Source organism: Mustela erminea, chromosome 6 (genome assembly GCF_009829155.1).
Source record: "Mustela erminea isolate mMusErm1 chromosome 6, mMusErm1.Pri, whole genome shotgun sequence".
In the NCBI taxonomy this organism is placed as follows: domain Eukaryota; kingdom Metazoa; phylum Chordata; class Mammalia; order Carnivora; family Mustelidae; genus Mustela; species Mustela erminea.
The window spans coordinates 54,586,284-54,611,971 of NC_045619.1; the positions used below are offsets into that span (position 1 = coordinate 54,586,284).

At 38.8% G+C, this 25,688-nt stretch overlaps 1 protein-coding gene across 1 annotated transcript; it reads left to right on the plus strand.

Annotated features, from left to right (window-relative positions):
* The first annotated feature begins 286 nt into the window (after positions 1-286).
* Positions 287-18,259, plus strand: LOC116593276 (circumsporozoite protein-like). Its single transcript, XM_032347317.1, has 5 exons — positions 287-507; positions 12,418-12,545; positions 15,318-15,356; positions 17,219-17,663; positions 18,200-18,259. Exons 2-4 carry the CDS (start codon positions 12,467-12,469, stop codon positions 17,476-17,478), a joined length of 378 nt encoding a protein of 125 aa, XP_032203208.1. The 5' UTR covers positions 287-507; positions 12,418-12,466; the 3' UTR covers positions 17,479-17,663; positions 18,200-18,259.
* The last annotated feature ends 7,429 nt before the right edge of the window (positions 18,260-25,688 follow it).

Genomic DNA, 25,688 nt, shown 5'->3' on the forward strand with positions numbered 1-25,688 from the left:
CTCCCCACTTCCAACATTCTTGCTAAGGGAATCTGATGTCACACATTATCTTCACTGATTAATTCCCTATGAACTAATCTGATTCTCAGTTAGATGTACTATACCGATATGGGTCTCTCCTTTATAGACTCCTGACCTGGCACTACTTAGTGATTCCTTTGGCTCTACTGACAAATTCAAAGGTTCTTCCTAAATCTTCCCTGCAAAGTAGTTCCTGTGTCATCAAGCAATTATATTTGCATTTTCTTAACCTTTCATTATTTGTTGTTCTCTTCACAGTTAAGGAAGATGGTGGAAGACGTGTTACCATCTGACAATTTAATAGTATGGAACACAATGAGATGAGTGATAAATCCTATAGAGGAAATGTTCTGGTTGAAGAAACCCAACAGAAGCCTGGAGATTCCTCCTATGTAGCAGCAATACTCTTATTGTTCTTTAGGTGCTATGTAAGTGAGAAACTCCAAATCTCTCCAGAAGAAAGAAGAGGAGAACTGTAATAAAAAGGTAATTTATTTTAATTTAATTTAATTTAATTTAAAGAAAGTACTACCCGAGGTTGGTAAGTCTGATATGATAACACATATGGTAAAGTTCTGATGGGCAGACATTTGAGTGACTAGAATGTCCCTCAGTCATTATTTTTGCTTTCCTTTCCTAGAGCAAACAGAGAACATGAAGTGACTGAATTACATGAATATAACAGCCCCAATTCCAAAAGATGTACTGATGAGAAATAATTTACTCATCAGGTAATTTGTTTAACCATGATTTCACTTCATTTTTGTTCCTTAAGCCTCTTGATCCTTCTATCTTTCTTAGACTGTCAATTATTCTAATCACTAGGATAGACTAACACTTGCTCTTAACATCTCCCAAGAGTTGTCGTCTATTAATTTAGTTATATGCCATGAAATTTTAAGGAGCAATTTGTTTTATTTAAAATAGGATCTTTAGGGGCATCTGGGTGGCTCAGTGGGTTAAAGCCTCTGCCTTCAGGTAAGGTCACGATCTCAGGGTCCTGGGATCGATTCCCGAATCAGGCTCTCTGCTTAGTAGGGAGCCTGCTTCCTCCTCTCTGTCTCTGCCTGCCTCTCTGCCTACTTGTGATCTCTGTCAAATAAATAAATAAATAAATAAATAAATAAATAAATAAATAAATAAATAAAACCTTAAAAATAAATTCTTAAATAAAATAGTGAGTGCTGTGAAGTGTGTAAGCCTGATGATTCAGAGACCTGTACCCCTGCGGCAAATAATACATTATAAGTTAATAAAAATAATTAATTTTTAAAAGGGGGAGAGGGAAAAAAATTCTTTTTTTTTTTTTTTAAGAAGTGCAGAGGGAGGGGTGTCTGGGTGGCTTAGTGGGTTAAAGCCTCTGCCTTCGGCTCAGGTCATGATCCCAGGGTCTGGGATCGAGCCCCGCATTGGGCTCTCTGCTCAGTGGGGAGCCTGCTTCCCCCTCTCTCTCTGTCTGCCTCTCTGTCTTCTTGTGATCTCTGTCTTTCAAATAAATAAATAAAATCCTTAAAAACAACAACAACAACAATAACAAAAAGGATCTCTAGTAGACAACTGATTAGTCAAAATCAAGGGTTCTTGATGATACGCCTGTCACTTTGGCCAATAAAAGTAAATTTTTGCAATCTTAAATAATTAATTTGATAAAATAATTGTTTTATATATAATTTTAGAATTCTAGCCTTCTTCAATTTATTAGCTTTAAATTAAAGGTGTGTTTATACAGAGGATATAACAGAAATATAAATAAAATTAAAAAATAAATAAAGAAATAAAACCTTAAAAATAAATTCTTGTTGGCTTGTGGCTTGTTGCCTTCAAGGAACAGACAATCTTCACTGGGAATTAAGGCTTGAATATACCTAGTAGTGTATAATGAAGTACTAAACTCAACATTGTACTGCAAGACTATTTGATATAAATAAGCGACACACATCCTATGGACCTGGAATACAGATTAAGTTGTTAATAAAATAATAAAAAAATATAAATAAATAAAATAAAATAAGAAGAGATTTACAAAGGCAAAAAGAAATGAGCAAAAATGGAATCTAGGTAATTGAATGATTTTACCTTAGCTAGGTTTTCAGTTATAGCATGTGTACTATCAGAATGAACATGAAAAAATCAGTAATTGGATCAGATTGATAATAACTTGCAGTATCTCCTTTGAAGTTCCTTATCCTTATGAAATCCATTATTTTAAAAAGTGGTACTTCTTTTTAACATGTAAAGATTATCACAAACTATTTAAAAGATAATTTACCCTACAAGTTAACCCCAGGTGGTGTTACAAAGTATTCAACTGAATTTTCAAATTGTATATTTAGGTCTTATAACCCATTGTTTTGATTCTTACCGCTTTCGCTCCTATTCTTTTTTGTACATTGCATTGCATGCTTGGCCTTATATTTTGTTTTCATGTTAGGTATTTCTCAAAAAGAAACTTCAAGTACGAAGGCATGTTAAGAACAGAATAAAAAGACCATGAAAATTCTTGCCAATGGTATCTATAATACAATGCATAATGTATAAAGCAGAGAGCATAAGTAGCTGTTCTAACAATGACCACAGTGTGGCAACCTAGCATCATGCATGATATAAGAGAACCACATCCAGGAGCATTAATTGCAGCAGAGTGGAAACTAGCTCAAAGGTTTTTCCCTCCAAGGAAGGGAAAAGCAGGGTTTAAGCTTTATGTTAGGCTGTGTACATTTGATTTTCCCTGTGTCATATCTAGGTAACTGCCTTTGCCCCTGGTCAAACTTCCCTCTTTCTCAAGTTATCTATGAATCAGCTCACTATTTAATTTCTTGAACAAATATCCTTCATTTCTAGAATTCACTTTGTAACTACTCATCAAGCAAGAGCAATCTGGTGTCCAGTGCCATCTCTCTATGAAAACTAGCTTTCAGTGACTCTCAAAATGAGTTTGTATTTGACACCTTTGTTCATCATCTTCTTTTTTTCCTGGTCTGGTATGGTGACATTTCTCTCTTCTAAGTTTATTCTTACTGTTAGGTTGTTTCTATTTACTGTTTTCCTAGCTTTCCTCAGCCCCTTCCTGATATGGTTGTTTCCTATGGAATTTTGCAACCAAAAGATCTAGCAGCTAATAAGTCTTGCATACAGAACATATTTTATCAATACTTTACTTCGAGTTCAAGGAACGCAATCCAGCTAACACTGATTTCATAAGATAATTGGGCTTGGGGAGTGAATATCTTGTCTGCCAGTTTCATTCAAGATTTAATGTTTTGTCCCCAAGGCTCAGAGCACAAGTTGCTCAGGCCCATCCACAGCCCTCTCTTTTTATTCTTTCATAGCACCCCCTTGCCTCTTCTTGGGTTTGATCTTGTGAGTGGACAGTCATTTTCTTCCTTTTGAGCTTCTGCTCTTGGATGGGGGAAAGAAAGGCCTTGGATCCAACATAATAAAAATGGAAAATTCCAATGTGATGTATGGTCTTGGGTCAGATTCTTGAGAAGCCAGACCTGAATTGGAAATGTTTTCAAAATATTCACTCCGGACTTCTCCCAGGGGTGGGGTGGGTGTGGGAAGCACAGGAGGGCAAGGCATAAAACTCATCAAGAACTGATTTCAGGATGGAAACAAGCTTAGTCTGGCCCCACAGAGGAAGCCCTGGGGCAACAAGTGCTCCCCTGAGTTAGTCCAGCCTGAGGCCGGGAGGTGAGCCTTGGGTACTCTCACGTCAGAAGGGTGCGGCAGAGGGTAATTATTTGGAGAAAAAGGCAACTGTGAATGGGGCCGGTGGGGCACCCGTCATTGAGGGGGTCAGGGCTGGGCACCTAGAACATTCCCTGACTGCTGCCTTCACCTGGAGGATCTGAGAGTATGTAATCCCTTTTCATGACAAAGATTAATCCTTGCTCACTCACTAGGGCTAGACAAGCTATCTATTCTCCTCCCATACTGAGTCACATTCAAAGACTCCATTTAAGAGTCTAAGAACTAGCAACTCGAGAGAGGTGAAAACTTGCAGGTATCACCTTAACCATCTGATCAAATTAATACCATCAATATTTCAAAGACAGTGCTATCGGGTACTCTCTGATACGATGCAAGCAGAAGAACACTGGGATATTCCTTCCAAACATCCATAATCCCAGTGTAATCAAGAAAACATCAGACAAACCCTGATTGGGAGGCATTCTGTAAAATACCTGACTCATACTCTTGTAAAGTATCCAGATCATGAAAGACAAAGAAGGATAAGGAGCTCATAGATTAGGAGAGACAAAGAAGTGACCAGCTAAATGCCATGAATAATCTTGCACTGGATCATCGGACAGAAAATGAACATTAGTGGAGCATTCTAGAAAAATCGGGATAAAGTCTGTAGTTTAGTTAAGAGTGTTATACCAGAGTTAACGTCTTAGTTTTGATAATTGTACTATGGTGTATATGTACATGTGTAAGTATGTATTTTATATTTATACTTACTTGCATATATAGAATTTAAATAAAACAGTCTGGTTTTATTTAATTTTATATATATTATAGTTATATTTATATATTTACATATATTAATATATATGTATTCACATATATATTTATATCTGTATAAATTTTTATATATATATATATTTTTTTTTACTGTTTTCTTTTTTGTTCAGTGTTTGTTTCCTATCCTATGGTACTATGAACAACAAGAATTACTATTTTGACACATTAAATTCTGATTAAATTTCATTTGACACTGTAATGTGTCAAGGTGCCATAGAATCATTATGAAACTTTAGAATGGCTCCTGGCATTCTATAATTACTGATAATATTTACTTGCATTTTATTTTATTTTTCTAATGTACTTAAATGCTAATGAAAACAAATCTATAACCTCATTGCAGGTAGGTGTATTATTCCTATTAGTCCTGGATGTTTGATTGGTACTCCTAGAATGGTACTAAGTGTGAATAGACAAGATGTGCAGAGTGCAACCCCTCTGAAAACAGCTGATTTATGAAGATTAATACTTCTATAACTAGGGTAAAAGAATAAATACTCTGGACTTCAAGGAACTTTTAGGGATTTCCTTTTTTATTTAATTATTCTCTTTAGCATTCTTTGTCTAATACAGCATATATTTTAAGAATTTTTTTATATCTATCTAGCCCACCCTATGAAAGAAAGGAATTTTGTTTTGTCTCTTTACTACTATATTGTCAGTGCTAACAAGACTGTGGTATGCTGGGGCGCCTGGGTGGCTCAGTGGGTTAAAGCCTCTGCCTTCGGCTCTGGTCATGATCTCAGGGTCCTAGGATCGAGCCCTACATCGAGCTCTCTGCTCAGCAGGGAGCCTGCTTCCCTTCCTCTCTCTCTGCCTGCCTCTCTGCCTACTTGTGATCTCTGTCTGTCAAATAAATAAATAAAATCTTTACAAAAAAAAAAAAAAGACTGCTGTATGCAATAAGCACTCAACAAAAATTCCTTAGAAATCAATAAGTGAATAAACAAATGGATTAAAAATATCTGTTGATCATCTACAATTCAAATTTCCTACACCATATGTTGTGTAAGTCTCCATTGGAACACTTCTGGGATTAAAAAAATGTGTTTATGTGTTTATATAAACACATTTATGTAGAATAGTAATGAGTCTACTAAAATAGACAAACATAAGTTGTAATATTCTTCCCTCTTATGTAATTTTTTTACCTCTAATTTATTTCAAATATATGTATTCCAAATATACACGTATATTCTAAATGGTTAGAAATATTCTGAATACATATTTTTCAAACATGTATAAACATTCCAAATATGGATTCCACATATACCTATGTCATATATATCAAAATATTATAATAACCAGGTTGGTATCAGTCTAAGAGCCAGTTTATCATGACACCTCAAATATACTTGTGTCGTACTTTCAGTATATTTAACACGTGACTTAAGCAGAGAAATGAGTTAACAGGAGCATAATTAAGGGGACTATGACCATATCTTTGATTAATGTCCTTGTGCAAACAGAGAGAAGGTAAGAAGTCTCACAGTTCCTTTTCTTCTTTTGCAAATGAGGAAGAGCCAGGTGTGTGTCTTTATACACAATCTTTTGAGGCAAACCAAGAGAGAGGCAGTCAAAACTCAAGTCAACCTGATTCTGGCAAACAGAACTGCACTCTAAACAGCAATCAAGTCCACACGTTGTTCTGAGAATTGTACAAAAGACAGTGACACACAGGTGCTGTGAAAAGCTCTCTCGCCTCTAGGTGTGGTCTGAAGTACACACATCCTTTTATGGTGACCCTGTCATTCATTATCAATCCACCTCCACAATCAAAGGCATTAAGTATCAGGCAACTGGACCCCTCAGCAGTTCTTTTCTGCTTTCAACTTAAAATGCCTTCCATGGCTTTTCTCTTGTATTCTTCTACCCAGATTCATATTTTATATCTGAATATAACAACAGCATAGTTTAGAATAGTCTAGAATTTATACCACTTTCTTATATCACGTATCTTAGAAGAATATTCTGGTTATACCCCACCTGATTTATTTGTTTGTATATTTGTTCACTTATATGTTCATTCATTCATTCATTCATTCATCTAACTAACATTTCCTGAATGTCCACAACATGCTAGGCTCTGAGAATACAGTGATGGACAGGACAGATACAATCACTTTATTCATGCAGGTGATAATTTTAACAATATTCTTTTTTTTTTTTTTAAGATTTTGTTTATTTAGTCAGAGATAGAGAGCAAGAGAGCACAAGCAGGCAAAGTGGCAGGCAGAGGCAGAGAGAGAAGCAGGCTCCCCACGGAGCAAGGAGCCCGATGTGGGACTCGATCTCAGGATCCTGGGATCATGACCTGAGCAGAAGGCAGTGGCTTAACCGACTGAGCCACCCAGGCATCCCTAATTTTAGCAATATTCTTTATCTTTCCTTAAACAAATGGGACTTTTCCTCTCCTTCAAATGTATATAAATACTGTTCTCTATAGCACCACTCTTTTTCTTTTCTCTTTTTAAAAAAGATTTTATTTATCTATTGTAGAGGTTGGGGGAGGAGCAGAGGGGTGGGGAACAAGAATCTCAAGCAGACTCCATAGCGGGATGCGTAACTTGATGCCACAACAGCAAGATCATGACCAGAGCCGAAACCAAGAGTTGGTCACTCAAACTGCTGAGCCACCCAGGAACCCCCATCCCCTCCTTTTCTAAGGTAGCATTATTCCCACCCCATCTGAGAATCAGAGGTCAGTGTTCGACACTTCATTGAATTATTTCTTTCTCTGTTTCTTCCCCCTACATACTGGACATAGAAATAGGTTCCAGAGGAGGTAGCATTGAACTTTTTGAAAACGACTCATCTCTGCCAAATTATTACTCTCTGAAGTATTGTTCTTCAAATGCATGTGACATTAAAAGCTTGGTGTTATCTGTATTTGGTGGTTGGAAACTAGCATTTCATTATGGTCTTACATGTATTTCCCTGATGCTTAATGAGGTTGAGCATCTTTTCTTGTTTATTGGCCTCTTCTGTGAAATGTATTTTGTGTCTTTTGCTAATTTTTAAATTACATTGCTTTCTTTTTTCTTCTTCCTTCATTAGAGTTTATGATATATTCTTGTTGCTAAATGTTCAATATCAGTGCTACAAAAATTACTCCCATTTTGTGTCTTCTCTTTTCACTTCTTTAAGGTATCTTTTTGATGAGTCTAGACTATTCTTCATTTTAATGTAGTCCAATTTCTCAGTCTTTTTCCCATGAGTAAATCTTGGTCCTCTTTAAAGAAATTATTTTTCTCCTCCAAAGCATAAATATAATCTTCAATTTTTTTTCTTTTCCCTAAATTGTAAGGTGTATACCTTACAATTGTAAGGTCTATATCTTAAATAAGTGCTGTAGCTAGGTCAGTATGTAACAAAAAGAGAGAAATCATCAGGCTTAAGCCTTAATGTATATCGTGACACTAACGCTTAAGCCTGATGATTTCTCTTTTTGTTACATACTGACCTAGCTATAGCACTTATTCCACTTTTTCTTTTAGAGGAAGAAGATGTCTTATGTCTTTTTTTTTTTTCATTTTTATTTATTTTTTAAATTTATTTTCAGTGTGCCAGAATTCATTGTGTATGCACCACACCCAGTGCTCTATGCAATACGTGCCCTCCTTAATACCCACCACCAGGCTCACCCAACCCCCCATCCCCTACCCCTCCAAAACCCTCAGTTTGATTCTCAGAGTCCACAGTCTCTCATGGCTTGTCTCCCCCTCCAATTTCCCCCAACTCCCTTCTCCACTCCACCTCCCCGTGTTATTCCTTATGCTCCACATCTTGATGACAGCTTCCACCTAGGTTCCATGAATGTCTTTTGCTGAAGTTCCATAGAAAAGGAAAGCACCAAATAAAGGAATTAAATTATTTAGAGCAAAATGATCCACCATTCTTGCTGAGGAGAGCTGTTTTTCAGTAATGTAGGAAGCAAAACAAAAACACTGGAGACAACACGAAGGAAACAAAGAAATTTGTGTAGACATTTTGGATACACCTGGGAAAATAAAAAATCTGTGGAAGTTGTTTATTAAATACACTGCATCTCTTCCTTCCTACCTCCCTCTTTTTCTCTCTCCCTAACAATCATGAGAGTTGACCAGTCTGGAAAGCTGTGATCAGTATGAAATTTCTGCTCAGAAAAGTATATACAAATAGGTGAGTGTTTAAGCAGAAAAATTTATAAATAACTGATTTTTGGGAAATCAGAATTCTGAGTAAGTTGGTGATTCAACATAAACCTTCCCTTCAAGATTTAAATATCTTATGATTGCCAAAGGGGAAGGAGGTGGGGTTACGGGCAAAAGGAGGAAAGGGGAGAGGGCGGTACAGGCTTCAGATATGGCATGAACAAGCCATGGGGATGAAAGTTACAGCATGAGGAATATAGTCTGTAGCATCCTAATAGCACTGTAAGGCGAACAGATGGTAGCTTTATTCATGGTGAGCATAGCACAATGTGTAGACTTGTTGAATCACTATGTTGGATACTTGAAACTAATGCAACATTGTACTTCAATTAAACATAAATAAATAAAAACATAACCTTTTAAAAAATAAATAAATAAATCAGATGACAGTTTATGACCACTGTTGATTATTCCAAATTTATGTCAGTGGCCTCTCAGAATGATAAAAAGTCACCTAGTCTAAAACTTTTATTCACAGACTGAGAGTTCTTTATATCCTATGCATGGAGAAGTCCTAATATAGGGGAATCTTCTGTGGGAGGAATCAATTTTTTTGTAATATACTGAATGTTGGTGTTCCTCAAAATTTGTATGTTGAAACCTAATCCCTAATGTCAGGGTGTTAGGAAGTGGCACCTCTGGGAGTTGATTAAGTCATGAACCCAGAATCCTCGTGGAAAGGATTGGTGCCCTTAGAAGAGAAACAGAGAACTTCTTTGTCTCTTCCAACCTATGAAGTCACTAGAAGAAGGTGGACAACTATGACCACGAAGCAGTCCCTCACCAGACACCAAATCTGCTGGTGGCTTGATCTTAAAATTCTCAGCCTCCAAAAATGTAAGAACAAATTTCCGTTGTTGTTAAGCCACCCAGATTATGGTTTATTTTGTTAGAGCAGTCTGAATGGACTAAGACAGATGGCAATCTAAGGGGACATTGGTGTAGCCTAGGATGGAACTCCTTACCCTATATAATAACAGAAGATCCCTGGTGGATGATCCTCATCTAAAATGGAACAGAAAAAGTATCTGTCTACATCGAGTTTAGTAAGTCAGAAAATACACAAAATGCCAATTAGAAGTTGGCAGTAGCTTAAGTGCTTTTGGGTGGAATGAAGGAGGATTGACTGAAGGGAGATTATCCTAAACTCCAGAGACTTTCAGGGCCAACTGATGGGTGAGTGTTGCCCATAAGCCAGAGCCTGTGAGGGATCATCTTAGATCCTATCCTATAGCCCCAATTGGAGAAGTGAGGGACTCTAAGGACAAAGACACTGAACTACTGGGAAGTAACCAATCAGATACGAGATACATTTGTTCTCATCAAGGGATTTAAAGGGAGCACTCCACCAATAATGGAGAGGTCTCCAAAGAAGGCACGGATATACTCCTATGACAGACAGTCTCCTTTAAATACCTATCAGGCATAGAGAATACAGAGGCAGCTTAATTATAATGCCAGGGAAATATAAGCTTTCTCAATTCCCTTTCTTCTCTTACCTCTCCCTTTACTCCCTTTACTCCAACCTAGCAAGTGTCTAAAAGAACTGCCACTGACTTGGGGAATAGGTAAGCCAGCAAAAAATAGAAGCCCAATACATTCTCTGGCCAAGAGACAACTGAATTGTCTATGAATGGCTTTAGCTAGGTGGAGGAAAAGTAGCTGTGACTCTACATGAAAATCAAAACTATGTCTATTACATAGAGTTCAACATTTTAATATATCGCATTGAGTCTGCTTTTTATGACAAAGTGATCATTGGATTTTCATAGCTAACTAAAAGTGATCCAAAAAGTCATATAACTTCTTGAATTTTCATCCAAAGAAAGAATAAATCTTTTTCCCCTGAAACTATTTTGCAGAGTTTGTTGGACACAAATGATTCTACCCCTTTGGGTCTCCACATTTTCAACATACTAGTTATAGATGACTCAGTGTCTGAGCACAACTGGTGATAAATTGATTTTCCCCTGAAAAACTCGATCTATTCATTCAAGTTTTAAGAATCCCAAGAGTCTTATTTTTAGGTTCTCTAAGATAATTAACATTTCTGTGAGATAATTTAAAATTAAGTTTATTTTTTATTTTTTATGAACATATATTTTTATCCCCAGGGGTACAGGTCTGTGAATCACCAGGTTTACACACTTCACAGCACTCACCAAAGCACATACCCTCCCCAATGTCCATAATCCCACCCCCTTCTCCCAAACCCCCTCCCCCCAGCAACCCTCAGTTTGTTTTGTGAGATTAAGAGTCATTTGTGGTTTGTCTCCCTCCCAATCCCTTCTTGTTTCATTTATTCTTCTCCTACCCACTTAAGCCCCCATGTTGCATCACCACTTCCTCATATCAGGAAGATCATATGATAGTTGTCTTTCTCTGCTTGACTTATTTCGCTAAGCATGATACGCTCTAGTTCCATCCATGTTGTCGCAAATGGCAAGATTTCATTTCTTTTGATGACTGCATAGTATTCCATTGTGTATATATACCACATCTTCTTGATCCATTCATCTGTTGATGGACATCTAGGTTCTTTCCATAGTTTGGCTATTGTGGACATTGCTGCTATAAACATTCGGGTGCACGTGCCCCTTTGGATCACTACGTTTGTATCTTTAGGGTAAATACCCAGTAGTGCAATTGCTGGGTCATAGGGCAGTTCTATTTTCAACATTTTGAGGAACCTCCATGCTGTTTTCCAGAGTGGCTGCACCAGCTTGCATTCCCACCAACAGTGTAGGAGGGTTCCCCTTTCTCCGCATCCTCGCCAGCATCTGTCATTTCCTGACTTGTTTATTTTAGCCATTCTGACTGGTGTGAGGTGATATCTCATTGTGGTTTTGATTTGTATTTCCCTGATGCCGAGTGATATGGAGCACTTTTTTTAAAATTAAGTTTTAATTAAATCTAAGATAACTTTAAAAATTCTAAGAAATTATTTTATATTGTCTTCAAATATTTTCCTTTTAAAATCACCAGCTCTTTTATTTTTATTCCTTCTAGAGCTATACATACAAAATTACTCTTGGTTCTCCGTAGGTAAATATAATTATCACCCTTAGTCATTTGCCTTTCTTTCCAAGATGAACACCTAACTCACTCAATGCTTCCTTGCATACTATTGTTTTCTATACCACTCATTATCCTGGGCATTTTTTGTTTTAAAATGTCACAGTCCATAGAAATCATGAACTCGGGTGGATTCTGATGTCTGAGTCTGAAGACAGTTTTAGCTGCTTTCATTTTTTTTTAAGCCCTGGGAGATAACTTCTATAAGCCTTTCTTGACCCTTTGTTGTACTTTCATTTTATTGATTATGTTTTGGGTATTTTCACCTTTGATTTCCTGATGATTCTACTAGCTCATTCTATAGAGAAGAGGCCAGAATTACTTGAGGTTTGGGCAGTGTAAACAATGTGGATAGGCTAGTGAAACAGAACCACAGTTCTGAAGTGAGTTTTACAAAATGGAATACTTATAAGTAGTAGCTGAGGAGAATGAACAACTTTTAAACAACCTGACTAACTTAAGCTCTTCTGATGAAGAGCTTGATCAGACCTTGAACCCAACAGGTCGGCAAAGACCCAAGTGGCAAATCAGATATTGGTGAGAGGTGTCAATCCATGGATTTGAAAGGTGGTATCACACTGTCTTGTGTTTTCTACAGGAGTGTGTCTGAGTTTGCTGCAGCATCAGGAGAGGGAGACAGAGACACCATGACTTCTACCAAGATGCTGCTGCTCTTGCTGTCCATGGCTTTTGTAGCCTTGTGCTCTGCTCAGGGCATCAATGATGGTAAGTTGGGGAGATGGGGGATCATACAAGCATGAGGTTAAGATTCATGGAAAAGAAGAAGGTTGAATTGAGATTTCTCAGAAATTAAGTACTTTATATTCAGAGACTAGGTGAATAAAAGAGGAGAAAACCTAGAGTTTCTTTTCCAGAGTGCAAATATCATCTAAACAACGGGGCTCACATTTCAAGTCCATCTCTTCCTGGTGGGACCTTTTCTCTTTCTAGAAATATGAACGTTCACTTCTTCACTCTATTTGTGTGAAAAAGCCATCCCAATGAAGAGATTATTCTAAAATTCATCTAAATATCTCATTTCCTTGACATCAAACACATGGCCTCTTAAAAATATGGAGAATCTGAATTCAATTGTCTTTATTACATCAAAATTTTGACAGTAAGTAGGCACTATTCATTCTGCTCTCTATTGTATTACCTATTCTTTTATTTTTAAACACTTCTATGTCTGGTTAGGGAATGATTTGGCAAGCATGCATCTATAGGAAGACTAGAAAATCCTAGCAATGGAACATTTCAGGCAAAGATGGAGGAATTTATTCATAAAAAAAGAGAAAGATTAATTCTTTTTTGATCTTTGGCTCTTTAAAAGAGAGCTGTTGGATGGCCTGTCTTAAAGGTACCAAATCTCCAGATATAGAATAAGCATCCAGGTAATTCTTTCAAGGACTGCAAATGTCCAGATAGTAGACCTAAGATAAATGAATACAGGTTGAAACAAAATTTTGTATCTTACTAAATGTTTTGTCATTCTATAGAAGCAGCTTTGGTCAAGAAAATAGGAATACTAAATACATGACACTCTGATTGATTATTTGAGTTATTAGCCTGTCACCATCTTCTGAGACAAACTTGGGGCTCCAAATTCTACAATAGTCATTTCTGACTTTTCTGAAAGGTATATGAAGTTTGAAGCAGACAAAGTTGTTTTTGATACAATTACTTGAGAAGCAAGCTCTATACTTTGTGGTGGTTTGACAGTTAGGTGGGAAATAAAAGTAAAATCCTGAGAAAAAGATTTTCTTTTTTGAACAGCATGGACAGGGAATATATTTTATCCCTGGTCTTATATAGGTTTCATGTCATGAATTCTTCACTGCAACAATTTCAAGTAGACATTCTTATTCCCAGTTCACACCTGAACCATAGCTCTGGAGTTTAAATATTCTACACAATGTGCATAATCAGGAAGTGACAAAGCTGTAATACAAGCTCAGCCCTGGCTGATTTCAAAGCCCATGATGTTTCTGCCCCATTCTGTGATGTCTGTTTTAGCTTTTACTTTATCTGAAATGACTTTGACTTGTCTTCATTATGTTGGATGTTTGTAAGTTGACATCCAGACCATTCAACATATAAATCTCTTAGCTCCCCATCTCTTCTAGTTCCCAAATTGATTAACTTCTTGACTTGTGTCCCTAATCCACCTACTTCCCAAGGGCAGCATGACAGTCTCAACACAGGGCAGTGCTCTGTTTCTCTGAGTATTGCAGAAACACCTATCAAAGTATTGAGTAACTGATCTAGTAAAATGAAGCTGAAAATATGGTTAAAGGTAGCATGTCGCCAGTATATCACCAAAATGATGCCATTAAGGCAAGACTGAGTTCAATCCAACATTGGTGAGGTAGAGTGCCCCTGAGGGGAAAGAGGAAAGTTGGGATCTTTAAAAGTAAGGTTTTGGGATCTGGTTGAAGAAGGGCTTTATTAGGATTGAGTAAGGCTGATGACTTAAGAATTTTGGGGGCAAGTGTACTGAGGTATTGGGAAGAGTCTCAGAGAGTCACCAGGGGATGCCATGAAAGAGTTGAACAGATTAATCTTTCTTTAAAGGCGTTTGGGGTAAGGTCCTAAAATAAGTGGTAACTCTTTGAAACATTACTCTTTCTGGCCAAGAGCTTTCTAGAAGAATGAAGTCATGTTAATGTAGCCAGGAACCTTTATGATTTCAGGTCTCCAACTTTGCCTCTTGTAAGAGGTCACATAAATCCATTTACAATCATTGCAGCCCTCCATTTCCTTACAGCTAATGCAGAACTGGGAAAACTATATGACTCTGTCATCTCTGCTTCAGAACCAGTGCTCATGACTGGGGATGTAGTTTGGTAAATGTTGCTCCACTGTATCCAAACTTCTTAGTATTTGGGGTTCTCTTAGACATCCTACTCATTAGGAAGTGTTTTTCTCTAAATCCTTCTACAACCAAGGGCTAGTGATTGACTAACACAAATACCTCCCATATGTAAGGGAATTATCTCTATGGACCTTTAACTAATTTGAATCATGAAGATACAATGTAATTTAAGACAAGGACTTAGTTGTTCAGTCTGTAAGCTTACTGTTTACGCTTACTCATTTCAGCACTAATGCTTAATACCTTTGGTATAAAAGCCTTGATACGGTTGGAAAGGATACCTTTCCTCAGAGCAGGGGAAATGTGAAACCAGGATTCATTGGACACCCTTCACATGGAAAAAACTGAAGTTCATTTGAACGGTGTGGGTGAGAATGTGTATAGAAGAGAGGATGAAGAGAAGACCAGAGGCCATGGGGGAGCGAATCGATGATAAGCCATACCACCAAAGAAATGACAATGTTGAGCAAAAGTCAACTGAATATTGTGTTGCTTCAGGAAAACCTTTATAAGTTTAAGGAGTTTCCCCAGTTCCTAGCTTGTCAAGGACCTTTCAGTTTGGGTTATGATGTATTTCATATGTCTTTTTTTTTTTTTTTTTTTTTTTTTGCTTTTCTTTGCAGAAGTCCCTCAAGAGGAAAAACAGACACCCCAAGTATTAGGTGAGTTATTTCTAATTCAGTCAACTTACTTAGCCTTTGTCTAAATGGATTCAAGGAATCTCTGGGTCCTAGAAATACTCCAAAATTTCCATGATTTTTCTACTTTAAAAAAAAATCATGCTTAAGCTTTAAAATTTCCTTTTTCAACCATCCTACTCTATTGTTTACTTTTGTTAGTTCCACAGTGCAGGAGGAGTGCAAAAGACAAAAGGAAGAAAAAAAGTTGAGCAGGGGGGAATTAATTGCCTTGGATTTAAGAGTTCTCTCAGATCTAGACAGTGCGGTCACTGCTTTCCTTCTGATTTTTTCTTGCTTCAGTTACCTGCCTTGCTTGTCTTTGTAGGGGCACACCTATTGAAGGATTCCTCAAAGAGGGCTTTGATTATCCACATGCTCTACCCCAGCACTGAGTCAATAAAATGCAGTACTTCACAGCAACCATGTCAGGATTTCATGCTTGGTATCGAGGTATAAAAGTAAATGAAACTTGGTTCCTATCTTTAAGGAACACAGCATCTAAGGAAAGATTTGATTTGGACATAACAAAGATCGCTGTCCCAAATGTGGCAAAATAAGGTATCATAGAAGCTCAGAACAGGGGAGAAAAGGGGAAGCCTCATACAGAAGATTCCCTGTGATCTGGACCCTGGAGAGTGGAGACATGGGCGACAGCAGAGTGAAATGTAAAGCTAAATCTATCCAATACAGTTTTCACTCATCTAGGAATATGGAATAATCAGTAAGGTAGAAGTGAATATACAAAGATAGTGCTGAAGACATTGGCTTGTTTCATATTGTGCAGGAACTCAGAGACAGCAAAGTGAAGGTGTAATTTATTCTATGGGCAACAGAGAGTGTTTTGAAAAAGAAAGTGACACACCAATTTATTTGTGAGTCTGACAACAATCAGGAGTAAGGAGTCTGACAGCATAGACTGTATCTGTTAAGCTTGCCATCTTAACATCTGACAAAAGGTGCCATTTAGTACATGGGGAGTCCATAAAATAAATGTTGTAACCTGAAGAGAATGATTATAAGAGTGACAGCCAGGAGATGAAGAAGGAATGAATGAAAGTGGATGCAAGGGATGGTGAGGGGTTACCTAAAAATAAAATCTTTGTAGGGTGGGGAGGGGATGGCTGGCTCAGTTGGTAGGGCACAGATTCTGGATCTCACAGTTGTGAGTTCGAGGCCCACATGGGGTGTAGAGATTACTTAAAAATAAAATCTTCAAAACAGAGAGATAGAGATGGTAAGGGCTTGTTCTCAAGCACAGGTACCAGAAATTTGTCAAAAGAGACACAATACAGGGCAGGCTTTAGTTACACCTCCTGTTTGCCACAGACTTCACTGTTGGTGGAAGAGGATAGCAGAAAGAGGAGAGTGGTGTTGGATGATTTGCTGTAGCACTGCGACAAGCAGGGTAGCTGGGAATTTCCCCTCGTTCAATAGATTCATGTCAAAATATCCTGCAAGTAGACACAGTGAAATTGTCTGGTGGTTTTTCTCAGATATCATGAGATATCTGATGATTACAGATGATTTGATGTAATCAGAACTTGACTATATCATGGCAACGTCAGAGTAGATGGCAATATAGAATAGGCAGAAGCACCGGAATAGGCAGAGTAAACGGCCAGTGGGCAAAAACTCACTCAGCTAGGTCCATGCACTGCCAGGATCTCTCTGCCCCTTCTCTTCCGGGGACTAGGCCCTGGTCATTACCTACCACCACAGAATCTAGCAATATACTCCTTCAAACTACATTTAGGCCATCATACATCCCACACTTGCATCATTTCCATTGGTGGCTAATCTCTCTTTTAACTGTTTCCTTGCTGAATTTGTGTTCTCTTGCCAAGGAGATGATGAATTATTGGAAGAAAACCCAGAGAAATCCCAAGTCAAATCTCAAGAGGAAAACAGGAATGAGAGAGACAAACCTGGAGAGAAAGGCCACGGTCAAGCAAACAAGCCTCATAACCAGGGTCTCCAGGGAGGCCTGAAAGACCCATTTGGCAGTGGTGTCCCCAACGGCCCACATGGCTCACATGGCCCCAGAGGCCCACATCGCCCTGGTGGCCCCAATGGGCCAGGTGGCCAACAAGGACCAGGTGGCTAGCAAGAACCAGATAGCCAACAAGGACCAGGTGGCCAAGGTCATCCGGGTGGCCAACAAGGCCAACAAGCTGCCGAGAAAGGACCAGGTGCCCAGGGAGACCAGCAGGGAAGAGATGACCAGCATGGTCAGCCCGGTGGCCAGTGACAAAGTAACCTTACTAAGGAGGTCCTCCGGTGATTCTCTAGGTATGAAGTGCATTTTTATTCACTGATCTCCTGAATTTCCCCTTTTCAATTCCTAATTTTTCTTTCTGTTCTTTGGTTTCATTGAAACCTTGACTTTAATCTCTCTTAAACTTCTTCTTGCTGCGATTCTCCTTGCCTCACTCTTACCCATGGAAGAGTCTTCGTTGTCAGAGCAAGTGTTCCTTCAACCCTGAACTCCCTTGCTTGCTCTCTTTCTTTCTTTTTTTCTTCCTTCCTTTCTTTCGATTTCCTCCTTCCTTCCTTTCCTTCGTTCCTTCATTTCTTTCTTTGGCTCCCTCATACTTATCTTAGCCTACAGCTTTCCCAAATTCTATCTCCCCACACCCTTCCTCTTCTCTCCTCTCTTCCCTTCTCTCTACTCTCTCCTGGCCTCCTCCTCTCACAGCTGCTTCTTCTTCTCTCTCTCATAATATGATGTTTTATACTGTCTTCTACTACCTACTAGTAGAAATACGGACATAGATCATGTCAAAGCCAAATTAATATGTCTGTCTAAAATTCTTCTCTTCATTTAGAAATGGATAGACATCAACTGATGACCATGGACTGTTCAGTGGTGGAAACATGGCCTTTCCTTTCCCTGACTTCAAATCATCAATAAAGTCATCAGCATGAAAGCCCTGGCTCTTGTTTTCCTTCTAGGGCCATGGTTCTTGGTCAGGGGACAGGAGGGACAGGTTGGGAGATCCAAAGCCCTGAGTGGGCTCCACATGTTGTCTAGTGTACAAGTTTCCACAACTCAGATTTCCATAATTTCGTGAGGACTTAACCACCACCAATATTACCAAGCCAAAAATGTATCTTCTTGAGACCAGTAAGGGTGGTGACCAAGTTTCGATTACAAATATGCACGCCCTTTTCTGAGCTTAAATGCAGAGAATGGTACCTTGTGAACTCTTATGATTTCTGGTAGTCATTCAATATATGTGTGTCATAGTATGAGGTTAGGGTGTGTGGGAAACGAACACTGTGCACTGTTGGTGGGAATGCAAACTGGTGCAGCCACTATAAAAAACAGTATGGAGCCTCCTCAAAAACTGAAAACTAGAACAACAAAAGAATCCAGCGGGCCCACTGCTGGGTATTTCTCCAAAGAGAAGGAAAGCTCTACTTTGAAAAGACACATGCACCCCTATTGTTCATTGTAGCATTATTTACAAGAGCCACAATATGGAAGCAGCATAAGGATTTGTGGAGAGATGAACGGATCAAGAAGATGTGGTGTGTAGACATAATGGAATACTAATCGTGATGAAGAAGAAGGAAATCTTGCCCTTTGGGACAATATAGACAGGTCTAGAGAGTAGAATCCTAAGTGAAATAAGTCAGAGAAAGACAAATTCCGTGTGACTTCATACCCATGGGGAAGCTACAAACCAAAACAAATGAGCTAACAAAACAAAACAGATACACACTAATAGATACAGAGAACTAATTATCCAGTTGTCAGAAGGCAGGTTGAGGGAGGTTGGGCAAAACAGGATGAACAAGTAGATGAAAAGGTACAAACATATATTTACAAAATCAATAAAACTCAGGGATATGACCTACACAGAAGGAACGCAGGAATACAGTTAATATTACCTAATAATTTTCTATCTTGATAGGTGGTAGATCGACTTTTCCAGGTGATCCTTCATAATGTATATAAATGTTGAATCACTATGTTGTCCACCTGGAACTCACGTAATATTGTATGTCAGCTAGTTTCCACATTTTTCAAAAGAGAAAAAAGGGACCATAAGAACATAGAAATGAATAGGGAAAATGAGGACACACAGATGTACACAGGGAGAAGGGCAAGTGATGCTCAAGGCAGAGATTAGGGAAATGTGGCAGAAACTAAGGAGCACCAAAACTGCTAGGAAACCAGCAGAAGCTAAGAGCAAAGCCTGGAAGAGCTTCTTCCTGAGAGCCCTCAGACTGCACCAAAAGCTTGTTCTTAGACTTCTAGTGTCCAGAACTGTGAGGAAATAAATTTCTGTCCTTTAAGCCAATCACTTTGTAGTCCTTTGTTACAGCAGCTCTAGCCAAAGAATCTGGTGAGAATTTTTAATTGAAGGGAGATACTTGGACTAATGACAATACATTTTTTCCATCCACCTCAGAAGCATCTGAGTGAAGAGCAGCAGAAAGAGATTTGACAGGGAACATCCCTCAGGTGGTGGGCTCCATAGAGACAGCCTAGGAACTGTGCTTTACCTTGAGGTTCTTGTTTCTCTGAGTGTCCAAATTGGATGACACCTGTGGACACTCATGCATGTGAATGCCAGTGGACCCAAAGGCTGACAATAAAATTCAGTGAGGATAAAGAAGGTTCTAGTGAACATTTCTAGCAAGAGTATAAGTAGTTTGCTCTTAGTACTAGTGCTAGTGAAGAATTTACAGGTCAGGAAAACAGACACAATGGAAACATGTTTAAATCTGTCGATTCCCATACCCCCTGCCATGTTCACGTCTGAAATCAGTCCTAGAACTGACCTCCTCTTTGGAAGCAAAATTCATCTGTGCCTGCTGGCAATCTCAGTACCCTCATAGGCTTGCCATATAATTTCTGAAGAAATGTGACTATCCTATCTATGTAGTTGGATATATTTCACAGTGAAAAATATATGAAGCCATATAAACCTGGGGGTTGAATCATTGGAAAGTCACTGGGGTGAAGACTCAAGAAAAAAATTAGAAGCTTTCTCTTTATCATGCAAGCAGGGTAGTAGTCCCAGCTCTGATCTTTACCCAAAACTTAAGAAATGTCAGGTCTGCATCCTGACAGATGCTAAAAACATCTATCCCAATTTTATTCTTGAGAACACAGTAGATAACTTCAGGGTGGGTGTGTAGACCCACAGGAACCACTGAAGGATTTGTCCCACCTAGACTCCCACTCCCCCAGGAAGCTCATGATGGCATTGCTGTTGTTCAGTTGTTACTGTCCAGTCATATCTGCTATTGAAAATCTCTCTACATAGCTAACTGACGTTTTTTCTCCAGTTCACTATGACTCTGCCAAGTGAGTGCAATTCTCTTTGGGCAGGATGGAATTTGGAAAACGTGTACCATGAAAACCTGACAAGGTTATTCCTCGGTAAGATCCAGCCTCTCTTCAGTCAGTAAGGTGAAGTGACTGAGAGTTGGAAGCTTGAGAAGCAATAGTGTTTCTCTATTACAAAAGCTTCTTAGCATTTTTTTTCCTATCTAGTGCAAGAAGCACTTTACTCAACTGTCTATCTCTCAGAATCCTAGGTTCACCATTTTCCTTGGCATTGACCACAGATTCGTCCAGCTGAGTACACGGTGACTAGCACTCTGGCTGACCTTGTTGCTCGAAGCGCTGATGATAGTTCAGTGCTCCCAGAGACAATTCCAGTGTTCTCATGGAAACCTGGAACCCAGGTTCCTGGCAGCTTCTCCCATCAGCCAGCTCTGGTCTACAGACAATAGGCCATCAAGGGCTTTCAGTGATGCGGGTGTTCCCCTCAGCAGAGCATCTATGGTTGCCTCAGTGAAGAAGATCTCTTCAGGGATCTCCTGGGGAATAAGAGGTGGTTTCTTATGTCTTCTGTAGGAATCCTTGCTGACATTACTATCTCCGTGAACTGTCTGATCCTTTTTAATTCTATAATTGGGGAATTGCAACAAGTCTACCTTGTATATGAGGCCAGCATTGTGTCCAACATTCATGGAGCTCTTCCAACAGCACATTAGGGCTGGATTTATGTGCCCTTGCCAGAATATGAGTCATTATTGAGGGCCCCTGGCTCCATAAATTCTCCATACCCAGCTTAAATATAGAGAACCTTTTGATCCATCACCCTCAAGACCCATCTCCAGCATGTTTTCTTATTTCTGCTGATTTGTTAGCAGTATGTGAGAGTATTAGCTTGTTTTTTTCTATTTGTTTATTTGTTTCTGTTTTTGTTTTTTTTTTTTTTAGAATGGAAATTGTACTTACCATATTGGGCTGTGTTGATACTTTGTCCTGAAGAAATGAGGAGTCGTAGGACATATCTTGAGGAGAATAAGTGTTTCTTTCCTTCACATTGAGTTAATTAAACAGTTTTCAGGAGTGCAATGGCTCTCCTGTCCTTGTAGGTTGTAGGGGTTTGCTCTTGGTGGCCCTGGAGGTTCCAGGAAATTTAATGCTTTCATAGTTTCAGGTTCACCCACCTAAATATCCCTCTCTCAGGTATGAGGGTTCCACTGTTTAATGTCAGGGATAATTATTGTAACATAATAGCTCCAGCTATTACTATCCCTCTCCTATATTATTATCCTCCTCTCTTTGAGTGTCTTAGTTTGCATGCACTCACTGTATCATCCCACTGAAAAACAAAACCAATAGAAAAAAATTTTAAAAAAAACACCCATGCTCTGTTCTTTACTATCCTTAATAATAAAACTCATTAGGAAATGATGCATTTCCCATCACTCTGCTTTCTCTTAATTCATTCCCCCTGAACCCAGCTTCTGCCCCAATACCATCCGTGTTGCAAGATCCAAAGTTTTTTTTGTTATATCAATTTCACTGTTTTCCTCAGCAGCATTTGAAAGCTGATCTCCCCCTCTGCCTAACACAATGACATCTCTTATTTCCAGTCAACCAGACATTTCATTGCTTTTTTCTTACCTTCCTACAGGCTCTACTTTTTTCTTTTGCTGTGGCCTCTCTCCAATTTACCTTCTAAAGATTTGAATATCTCAGGCTTCAAATCTACTGTCACTCCTCTAGAAAGCTTTTAGGTAATCCTTTTTTTTATGTTAATGGCTCCCAAATATAAATCTCTTATTTTAATCTTTAGTGAAAGATTCATATACTCAGTTATCTATTTGACATTTCCACCTGGTTATTTCCTAGATCTTCTAAACGTAATATGTTAAAAAAAAAAAAGAATTTTTGATTATTGTTCTCCCAACCCCCTTAACATTTTCCACTCAATCTTAGGTAGTTGTATAGTCAGAATTGTTAAAGTAAAATGATGTACTTTCCGATTCTTCTTCTTCTTCAATTCCTTCGCTTTATCTAATTGAGTAATAAGACCTATCAGCTTTACCTATATAATATACAGAATTCATCTTTTTAAAATGTCCTAATTCTAGTGGTGCCTGGGGGGCTCATTCGTTTAACTGTGTGATTCTTGGTTTTGGCTTAGGTCATGATTTCAGGGATTGTGAGATTGAGCCCTGCTACATGCTCTATGCTCAGCAGAAATCTGCTTGGATACTCTCTCCTTCTGCACCCCCCTCCTCAAATAAATAAATAAATCTTGAAAAAAAAATGTTTTAACTTTATTACCACCATCCAAATCTGAGCCGCTAAATACCCAGTAGTGCAATTGCTGGTCATAGGGTAGTTCTATTTTCAACATTTTGAGGAACCTCCATGTTGTTTTCCAGAGTGGTTGCACCAGCTTGCATTCCCACTATCAGTGTAGGAGGGTTCCCCTTTCTCCGCATCCTCGCCAGCATCTGTCATTTCCTGACTTGTTAATTTTAGCCATTCTGACTGGTGTGAGGTGATATCTCATTGTGGTTTTGATTTGTATTTCCCTGATGCCAAGTGATATGGAGCATTTTTTCATGTGTCTGTTGGCCATCTGGATGTCTTCTTTGCAGAAATGTTTATTCATGTCTTCTGCCCATTTCTTGATTGAATTATTTGTTCTTTGGGTGTTGAGTTTGCTAAGTTCTTCATAGATTTTGGACACTAGCCCTTTATCTGATATGTCGTTTGCAAATATCTTCTCCCATTCTGTCAGTTGTCTTTTGGTTTTGTTAACTGTTTCCTTTGCTGTGCAAAAGCTTTTGATCTTGATAAAATCCCAATAGTTCATTTTTGCCCTTGCTTCCCTTGCCTTTGGTGATGTTCCTAGGAAGATGTTGCTGTGGCTGAGGTCGAAGAGGTTGCTGCCTGTGTTCTCCTCAAGGATTTTGATGGATTCCTTTCACACATTGAGGTCCTTCATCCATTTTGAGTCTATTTTCTGTGTGGTATAAGGAAATAGTCCAACTTCATTTTTCTGCATGTGGTTGTCCAATTTTCCCAACACCATTTATTGAAGAGGCTTTTTTCCATTGGACATTCTTCCCTGCTTTGTCGAAGATGAGTTGACCTTAGAGTTGAGGGTCTATTTCTGGGCTCTCTATTCTGTTCCATTGATCTATGTGTCTGTTTTTGTGCCAGTACCATGCTGTCTTGATGATGACAGCTTTGTAATAGAGCTTGAAGTCCGGAATTGTGATGCCACCAACTTTGGCTTTCTTTTTCAATATTTCTTAGGCTATTCGAGGTCTTTTCTGGTTCCATATAAATTTTAGGATTATTTGTTCCATTTCTTTGGAAAAAAAATGGATGGTATTTTGATAGGAGTTGCATTAAATGTGTAGATTGCTTTAGGTAGCATAGACATTTTCACAATATTTATTCTTCCAATCCAGGAGCAAGGAACATTTTTCCTTTTCTTTGTGTCTTCCTCAATTTCTTTCATGAGTACTTTATGGTTTTCTGAGTATAGATTCTTTGCCTCTTTGGTTAGGTTTATTCCTTGGTATCTTATAGTTTTGGGTGCAATTGTAAATGGGATTGACTCCTTAATTTCTCCTTCTTCTGTCTTGTTGTTGGCATAGAGAAATGCAACTGATTTCTGTGCATTGACTTTGTATCCTGACACTTTACTGAATTCCTGTACAAGTTCTAGCAGTTTTGGAGTGGAGTCTTTTGGGTTTTCCACATAGAGTATCATATCATCTGCAAAGAGTGATAGTTGGACTTCTTCTTTGCCAATTTGGATGCCTTTAATTTCCTTTTGTTGTCTTATTGCTGAGGTTAGGACTTCTAGTACTATGTTGAATAGCAGTGGTGATAATGGACATCTCTGCCGTGTTCCTGACCTCAGCGGAAAAGCTTTCAGTTTTTCTCCATTGAGAATGATATTTGCGGTGGGTTTTTCATACACTTCTAAGCATTTTGATCAGGAAGGGATGCTGTACTTTGTCAAATGCTTTTTCGGCATCTATTGAGAGTATCAGATGGTTCTTGTTCTTTCTTTTATTAATGTGTTGTATCACATTGATTGATTTGAGGTTGTTGAACCAACCTTGCAGCCCTGGAATAAATCCCACTTGGTCATGGTGAATAATCCTTTTAATGTACTGTTGAATCCTATTGGCTAGCCCTGCTCCCAGCTCACCGAGCCTGCCACTGGTCAAGGTAACCCTGAGCTGAGAGCTCACTCCTCCGCTCTGTCTCTGTAGCCAGCTTCCCCATTCTAATACCTGCAAGCTCTGCGACACTCAGACACCCCCGATCCTTCTGTGACCCTGCGGGACCTGAGGCCACACTGACCCCGCGTGGGCTTCACCTTGGTTTAGCCTCTGGAGTGATATCCCTCAGCGGAACAGACTTTTAAATGTCCTGATTTTGTGCTCTGTTGCTCCGCCGCTTGCAGGGAGCCGGCCCCTCCCCCCACAGTCTATCTTCCTGTCGCTTTGGATTCATTTCTCCGCCAGTCCTACCTTTCAGAGAGAGGTTGATTTTCTGTTCTAGAATTGCTGTTCTTCTTATCTTCGATCTCCTGTTGGATTTGTAGGTGTTTGCAATCTTTAGATAAGCTATCTAGCTGATCTCCTGCTAGCTGAAGTAGTCTCAGCCTGCTACTTCTCTGCCATCTTGACTCCTCCCTTCCTCTTCTCCAGTTATTCTAAGCTGTATCAATCATGACTTATAACTCTGAGTTTGTTTACATGATCATTATCTGTCTTCCACCATGTCTTTGGATTTTGTCACATTTCATCTGTATTTACAGCATGCAATATTGTGTATAACACTCAGATATTCAGTTTGTGAGTGTATGTGTACTTATTATACAAGGAATAAAAACAAGAAGGAATTTGCCTGCATTCTCTGTAAACTGTTTGCTACATTCTCTTAGAGTAAGCCTGGAAAACTCTACTCCAAACAGAGTAAAAGAATAATACAAGTCTTCTTTCAACCCTAAGTTATCATCG

Coding starts and splice junctions, on each gene's coding strand:
- LOC116593276 (XM_032347317.1), top strand. CDS start 12,467: ATGACTTCTACCAAGATGCTGCTGCTCTTGCTGTCCATGGCTTTTGTA. Junction 12,546..15,317: donor TGCTCAGGGCATCAATGATG/GTAAGTTGGGGA, acceptor TTTTCTTTGCAG/AAGTCCCTCAAGAGGAAAAA. Junction 15,357..17,218: donor ACAGACACCCCAAGTATTAG/GTGAGTTATTTC, acceptor TCTCTTGCCAAG/GAGATGATGAATTATTGGAA.